Here is an 8127-nt window from a genome sequence, read left to right on the forward strand (position 1 = left end):
TGCGCTTAACTGGGTATGCCACCACCTGCCCCTCTCCCCAAAGGCTTTCTTTGTCAACCATTCCACCTCTCGGCAATGGGGACAGAGGAAGGTGGCCTGCGGCTGGGTTTGTCACCGAACAACTTACCTACTGAGTAGTGACCTCCAGAGTCCGATCCTTTAAAATGAAGGAAAAAGTCTCTGGCAGGAATGTTGCAGACGAGAGAAAGAACAGGCCAAGAGTGGGTTCATGAGAGGATGGGGACAGAAGAGAAGACAAGGGTCTTCAGGTGACTGCAGTGTGGCAAGGAGAAGCAGGAGGGTGAATTTCTGGAGTCCTGTTGACATCTAGTCGGGAGTTTTAGAACTGACAATACAGGTCAGGTAGAGAAGGTGAATGTTCTATAGGGAATGAGAAGGCAGGGGAGGAGAAGCGAGAGGAACCTGGTCATACAGAGACACTACATTTGCAGGAAGTCCCAAAGTCCTTACATATATAATCTCTTAAAAAACATAACCTGGGGCCAGGATGGTGGCAAACCCAGTTGAGTGCAAATGTCACAATGCCTAATGATCTGGGTTCAAGCTCCTAAATTCCCACCTAAAAGAGGAAGAGGGGGTTCACAAGTGCTGAAGTAGAGCTGAAGGTGTCTCTCTCTCCCACTCTTCCTCTCCCTGCTCAATTTCTCTGTCCTAGAAAAGAATATATGAATAAATATTTTAAAAGCCTTCTTCTTTTTGTACTGTGCTTTTTGCACATACAGTACCTGACTCAACTCCTCCATGTCACTATGAGAGCTGACATTGTTTAGAACTTCCTTCTAGCAAAAGTTAGCAGCCGGGGACCAGGTGGTGGCACACCTGGTTGAGCAGACGTGCTACACTGCACAAGGACCCAGGTTCAAGTCCAGGTCCCCACCTACAGGGGAAAGCTTTAAAGTGGTGAAGCAAGGCTTCGGGTGGCTCTCTCTCTATCCCCCCTCCCCCCTCTTGTTTTTCTGACTGTCTTTAGCAAATAAAGATAATTTTTAAAAAAAACTTTTTTAAAGAACTTTAAAAAAAAAAAAAAAACACCGTAGGGGCCAGGCAGTGGTGCACCTGCTTAAGCACACACATAACTATGCATAAGGACCTAGGTTCAAGCCCCTGGTCCCCACCTGCAGAGGGGGAAGCTTCACAAGTGCTAAAACAGGGCTGTAGGTGTCTGTCTTTCTTTCTCACTTTCTGTCGCCTGCTCCTCTCTCAATTTCTGTCTCTATCCAAGAATAAAAATTAAAAATAAAATAAGAACTTGGCAGGTGTGTGTCCCAGCACCTGCAGCCCAGAGCAGCTAACCTAGGAACCAAGTAGAAGCTGAGCTATTCACTGGGCAAGGGAGCCTCGATCCTCCCAAATAAACCCCAAAAAGGGGGTAGGCAGTGGCACACCTGGTAGAGTGCACATGTTACAAAGCACAAGGACCCAAGTTCAAATCCTGGGTCCCCACCTGTAGCAGGGAAGCTTCACAAGAAGTGAAGCAGTGCTGCAGGTATCTCTCTTTCTCACCCCCTACCTCCCCCCCCCTTCCCTCTCAATTTCTCTGTCTCTATCCAAAATAAATATTCTCAAAGAGCTGGGGAGAGAGCATAATGACTATGCAGAAAGCCTTTCAAGCCTAAGGCACTAAAGATCCCAGATTAAATCCCCAGCACCACCATAAGCAAGAGCTGAGCAGTGCTGTGGTAAAAATAAATAAGCCAAGGTTTTTGACTCTGAGTGAATGAAGATGCTCCTGCTCTAGGTACTCATTTCTTTTTTTAAAATATTTATTTATTCCTTTTTGTTGCCTTTGTTTTATTGTTGTAGTTATTATTGTTGTTGTTATTGATGTTATTGTTGTAGTTTATTATTGTTGTTGTTATTGATGTCATTGTTGTTGGATAGGACAGAGAAATGGAGAGAGGAGGGGAAGACAGAGAGGGGGAGAGAAAGATAGACACCTGCAGACCTGCTTCACCACTTGTGAGGTGACTCTCCTGCAGGTAGAAAGCCTGGCAATCGAACTGGAATCCTTACATGGGTCCTTGCGCTTTGTGCCACGTGTGCTTAACCCGCTGCTTAATCATTTCTATGCACTAACTTCCTTGTGGTCCACTAACTCCAAGTAATGATTTGTCTGCAATCACTATTTTTTAAGGTCAGTGAGAGCTACTAAGTTTCCCTTTTCCCTCTGCCTGCTAGGAAAACTCAAATCACCCAATCTGACCAAGAACCACAGTATAGACAGAATCCCCCCCCATGACCACAACAAATGGATTCTTCTTCCAGTCTCCACCATCCAATCTAAACTAATCCAGAGATGCCTTATTAGTCTTGCTTTTAGTTGTGTCTAAGAGCTCTCTGGACATTTGACAGAGCCTTTTTTCTTTCTTTCAAAATGTCCCCCAAAACATCTTGTCAAAGGAATGGTGTCATTATTGTCATGCAAAGGACACTGTAAACAGTGGACACGTTGGACACAAATGGAGGCCACAGCAGACCCTGGAGCCCAGCACTCCAAGCACGGCTTCCACCTAAGGCCATCCGAAACCAACTCCCAGGATCTTGGGGACCTGTAGGGCCCCTCTCCAGTCCAGTTCAGCCTCCCAGGCCAGAATGCACTCGACCATACCCTAACAGGGACATGGGGAGTGGGAGACCCAGAAGCCATGGCCCTTCCAGCTCAACCAGGGGGCGCTGCTAGGCTACCCGGTCTGGGTATTCTGCCCAGGGAAGGGGGGAGGAGGAGGACTGAGGGCTAAGGTTGTGGGGTCAGAATTCAGTGACAGCGGGGCTTCCAAAGTCTATTTTCCGACTTTGAACTCAGTATGCAAATTTATGCAGAGCAGCGTCTGGAGCCAGAAGTCTCTGCTTTTCCCTACTCTTCTTTTTCTTCCTCGAAGCTGCACCCAACCCCTGTAAATCAGAGCTCTGCACTCGTCGACTTCCAACACGCTCCACCCCCCCCCCGGGCTGTACACTCAAGGCGTCCCCGCAACACGGGGCCCCCCCAAGTCAGCTCAAGGACGCTCCACCCATCGCTATCATCCTGGGCTTTGTGCGGTGGAGGGAGGGCGGTTAGCCCAGCTTAAATACTAAAAGGGGGTGCGCCCGGCCCGGCCAGGCTTCTCTGGCCCGCCCCCCAACTTTTTAGAGTTTCTACCAGTCCTAGCACAACACACCCACAGGACATGAAGGTGCGGTCTGCAGGCGGCTATGTGTATTGGGGGGTGGGACCTCCCATTTTTTTCCCACCAGCAAGTCCCAGCCCATCACCCTTAGGGGATGCAGGCTCAGCACCCAGCTAACGTGGCCCCATCCCCACACCCCCACCCCCTGCATCCCAGTCATCCCCAGGAAGCCAGTCACACAGCTCTGAGTCCTGGGAACAAAGACAAAAGAGCTCACAGCAAAGCCGGAACTGCTGGAGTTTGCTGCCTGGAAATAGAGAGTATGTTTAACATTCTCAAAAGCAACCTGCTCCGAGAGGAATGCAAGGGGGTGGAGGGGAGGCTTATTCATGGATAAGAGAGAGAGAGATGGGGGTACTAAGAGCTTGAAGAAGCAGTATGCAGGGCTCCAGTCCCATCTCCGCAACTCCTCTCAATTCTCTTAAGCAGCACCTTTTAATTATTTATTTTTTGAGAGTGAATAAGACCACAGCCTCTTTCAATGTGGTGGGAGGTGGGCTCAAACGTGGGTCCTGCACATGGCAAAGCAGCACATTACCCAAGTGAGCTATTTCCCCAGCCCCTGCACCCCCATTCTTACCCCAACACAAGGCCAGCTCCAGCACAGAAGCCTCAAAACGCTTCTCTCCCTGCACCCCAGCTTCTCTCCCCTCAACCCCTGCGCCCCACGCCCTACTCTGTGACTTCTTTCCCATTCGCCCACCCTCCACCAGCAGACCCCACTTTAGTAGCCCCCAGCTCTAACCCCCACCATCCCCCCCCTTCCGTGTCTACAGCTCAAAAGAAAAATACTAAAGGTGTCAGGGCATGGGGACACTAGGGCCCCCAGGAGCAGCTGGGGCTAGGTGGAGCCCCACAGCCAGGCAGACATTCTTCCCAGGCGCTCAGTCCATTGTCTCCAAACTCCATCGAGCAGAGAGCGGAGAATCTGTGCATGTGTCCCCATCTCTGACCTGCTTCTGGGGGTGGGCTTGGGGGTCAGGCTGACAGAGAGAAATGAGAGTGAAAAGACTAGAAGGCTGAGGGGGAAAATGCACGCTCCCTCACCGCCCATAAAAATGTGCACTTTATCCAAACACTCAGAAATTGGAGATTTTTGCAAAGCTTGGGGGGGTAGGGAACAGTGCCTCCTAAGTGGACCCCAAGGTGTGGGGGGGCACAGGAGTTCAGGACGGGGAGCTATGGGTGCCTGGCAGGGTCTGTTTCCCTTTAGAATACTCTTGAACCCCAGTTTGTTCTGCACGAAAGGTAGTAACACACCAGAGAAACATAAGATTTCAACTCTGACCCCTAGTTCCATTCTACAGAGAAAGGGGCGATGGGGTGAGGTATGCAGGAGGGTCTTAAATGACCACAGAAGCTGAGAAATGAGAGAGAAAGAGAGAGAGAGACTGACTTCCCCTTTTTCTTTACTCTTCCTGCTCTTTTGAGTGGCAGAAACAGTCCAAGTCGCTCACTTTTCAAACAGCGGCAGAAGGCAGCGTCCACAGAGCACACCACTGAGTCCCAGGGGCAGGGGGGAAGAAAATCACAACTTCCCCCAGGCCACTGGAGCAGGAGGCTTTTACAATGAAAAAAATAACAATTGATTAAAAATGAGATCCTTATAACCTTTATAGCCTGATTTTCTTAAAAAAAAAAAAAAAAAAAAACACCTTGGGGGGCCGGGAGTGAGCGAGCCCTTTAGGAAGAATTTCAAGGACCCCTGCTATTGTTTCCGATCCGGAGAGAGCCCTCAAATCCAGTTGGGGCTGGGTAAGTAACACCCCACTTGGGTAAGAGTAAGAACAGTTGCACCCCCTCCCCTCCCCCACAGCCTTTCTCCCCCCCCACCCACCCACGTCCGCAGCTAAGTTGAGTCTCGAAATTGGACTGAACTGGGCCGTGGGGTTCTCTTCTGTGCCTTTCCAGTGTTCCTCTTTTATGTGCGCACCTCACAGATTTGCAAGAACCTTCTTCGTTCTCGCTGTAAAAGACCCGCGTTCCTTCTTAATGCTCTTTTCCCTAAGGGCCACCCCACCCCCTCCACGAAGTATCAAGTCCCAGCTTCCCACAAGCCCATTCTAAGGCGAAGGACTGGGAGAACAGTGTGTCTCCAAGCGCACCTCCGCCTTCTCCTAGAGGCCCCCCCAAGCTCCCAGGGGTCCCCTTGACCCTCTGGCCGGAGGTCACCGACTCCCGCTGCGCCCTGAATAAAGCTCGCCGCCTTCCCACTGGTCTCACCTGCAGCCTAGTTCTCGATAACCACCCCCCACCCCCAAAATAAACTGCGGGGTTACTTTCAACTAGGGAAGATGATGGAAACGGAGGTCTCCCTTAGTTTAATTAGTGGCCGGGCGGGGCGCTCTTCCGCCTGCGGCCCCCCCCCCATTTAATTAGTACCTGGGGGCACTTCCAAGTCCGGGTTCCCTCCGAGGTGTGATCTGTGCTTTACCCCCCCCCCCAGCAATTTGGAGAAGGACTCCGGCCTCGTTGAGGGAAACCCCCGCCCCCAAGTTTCCCCGAACTGGCGGCGGGCATTACCTGCCACCTGCTTGGGGCCGGCGAGCGCGGCGCCGGAGCCCAGCTTCTCGCAGGTGCCCTCGCCGTGGACCAGCGCGTGCAGGGGCAGCTCTGAGTCGGGGCGCGGGTAGCAGCGCAGCCCGTTGGCGCAGCGCGGGGTGTAGACGCCGCAAGCCTCGCCCTCCAGCAGCGCGCACACGGGGCAGCAGCCGCAGCCAGGCTCGCGGACCAGCTCCGCGCAGGGCGCGGTCGGCGGGGGCCCGCAGGCGGCCAGGCGCTCGGGCGTGCAGGGCGGGCAGCGGAACAGCACCTCGGCGCGGCCCCCGCCCGCGCCCAGCAGCAGCAGCAGCGGCAGCGGCCACAGGAGCATCAGCAGCGCGGGGCCGCCGGGTCTCGCCTGCATGTCGGCGGTGGCGGGCGGGCGGGCGAGCGGGCAGGTGGCGCGGCCCAGCGAGCGCGGGAGCCGCCTCCTTCTTCTCCTTCCCTCCTCCTCCTGCGCCTGTTCCTCAGCTAGGATCCCTCCTCCCCCGCAGGCAGCCGGGTCCTAAAGGGCCCTTCTTCTCCCCGCCCCCTGCCTTCTCCCCTCCCCCTGGGGGAGACCACCCCCTGCCCCTCCCCACGCCCCCGCGTTGCACGCCTGCTAGTGCTAGCGCGCACACCCACCCCAACCCCCACCCAGACTCCTTCCTGGCTTGGTGGGTCCCCTGCCCCCCCCCACCCCCCCGGCCTCTGTCCCCTTTCACGCCCTGACTTTGCAGAAGAAACTTGGAGGCGTGGTGGGCTCAGCGCGGGAGCAGGGGGCGCTGGGGGAGGGGAGAGAGCCTTTGTCTTGGGTTTGCGCCCCTTCCGAGTGGCGCGCACCCCGCTCCGCGCTGGGGACGGCGCAGTCCTGACCTCAAAAGATTAACGTTAGCTCCTCTCCCTCCGTCGTCGTGTTTTCACCCAACGCTGGTCTGGGACAATGGCTTAGGGTGTCCGATGAACCTCGAAAAGGTCCGCAGCTTCCCACCACCACCACTCCATTCCCCAGCTGAGCGAGTTCTGTGGGTTCCCCTAATCTGCGAGCATCTGCCAGAAATGCATTCTCCCCAGAGTGAGAAATCTGCTAGTTTCCACGACCCGATGCGCAACCCCCCCTTCTCTGAAAAGCACCCTTGTTTTGTGACCTGAACCCCATCTGCAAGTCTGGAGACATTTGCTGCTGGAACCCAAAGCATCTCATCCTGGGGTCTTGAAGAGGTTAAATTAGGTATGAGAGGCCCAGGGTGAGAGCACTGATGACATTGTCTCGGAGCGCAAAGATTGCCGTCCATTCCCTCCCTTCATTGTGCTGGCAGATGACCTGGGTCATCTATCCCAGCTGTGCCCAACCCCCAGCATTCCAGGCCAGACCAGGCCATAATGATCCACCAATAACCACCCCCCACTGGGCTGTGACCCTAAGTCCCTTGTCAGAGAGATTGTCTTGGAGCTGGGAAGATGTACACACAAGGAACATGAGAGAAGTCCCAGACTTGACATCACCACACACACACATACCCAACCCAAATCACCAGTAACCAGAGCTGAGCAGAGTGCTTTGATCAAAACGAAGGCTTTCGCCTAGTGAGGGGTAGGTAGATCATGAAGCTGCCTCCAAGCCAGGCTCATGTTCTCAGTATCTCATTTATCTGGTGTCACTTTTCCTGGCACCAGACCCCTCCACTGCTGTTCTTCCTCGCCTTAGAACTGTCTGATTCAACTCAACACTTAACTTATTAAGTGGTCACTTGGACCTAAAAGGCCGTCTGGATATCTATGAGAAGGCCCGTTCCCTCCTCAAGGAACTAATGGAGGGGTGGGGGGTGGGGGCCCGGGGCGGAGGATTTAGGAGTGAATGGAAACTGAAGCTTGGAATGCTTCCAGGGGGAAATGGAGTGATAGCAAGGGCATCCCCCAACAGAGCAGCCTGCCAGATCGAGGACAGAAGAAACAGGAGAGTGAGGTTGGAGAAAGGAAGTCCACTTCAGCCAGCAGAATGTTGGAAGGGAGGGGTGGGGGAGGCACGCAGGAGATTGGCAGGAAATGCACTTGGCTTATGTGGAGCTTTGGCATCATTTAGTGCAGTGTGGGGTGGGAGGTGGGGTGGGGGGTGCAGTGCCTGTGTTTGAGCAGAGGAAGGAAGTGGAACTGGGCTTCTGGAAGCGCTGGAGCTGTTCTAGGGCATATCTGACAAGAGTAAAAAGAGAGGCATGGAAAGGATGGAGAGGCTGCTAGGCATTTATCTTTTTCTGTGGCATGTCTTGGCAACTTATGTTTGCCTGATTAATGGCAGGTGTTTCTGTTAACCCCAGCTGTGCCTTCTCTGTCCGGACACCAAGTGTCTATCTGACATGATGCTTCACAATGGAAACCCAGTGCCAGCCACCCAGGTGAGTCACAGGTGCAGTTTTAAGTG

At 53.8% G+C, this 8127-nt stretch overlaps 1 protein-coding gene across 1 annotated transcript in view; it reads right to left on the reverse strand.

Moving 5' to 3' along the window:
* IGFBP2 (insulin like growth factor binding protein 2) overlaps positions 1–6230 on the reverse strand; it is a 29916-nt gene extending 23686 nt beyond the window's left edge. The window contains exon 1 of the mRNA XM_007520035.3: positions 5712–6230. Within this exon, the coding sequence (XP_007520097.2) occupies positions 5712–6093 (382 nt within the window). The 5' untranslated portion in view covers positions 6094–6230. The remainder of the gene's footprint in view (positions 1–5711) is intronic.
* Between the last annotated feature and the right edge of the window lie 1897 nt (positions 6231–8127).

The sequence above is a fragment of the Erinaceus europaeus genome, chromosome 7, assembly GCF_950295315.1.
Source record: "Erinaceus europaeus chromosome 7, mEriEur2.1, whole genome shotgun sequence".
Classification (NCBI taxonomy): domain Eukaryota; kingdom Metazoa; phylum Chordata; class Mammalia; order Eulipotyphla; family Erinaceidae; genus Erinaceus; species Erinaceus europaeus.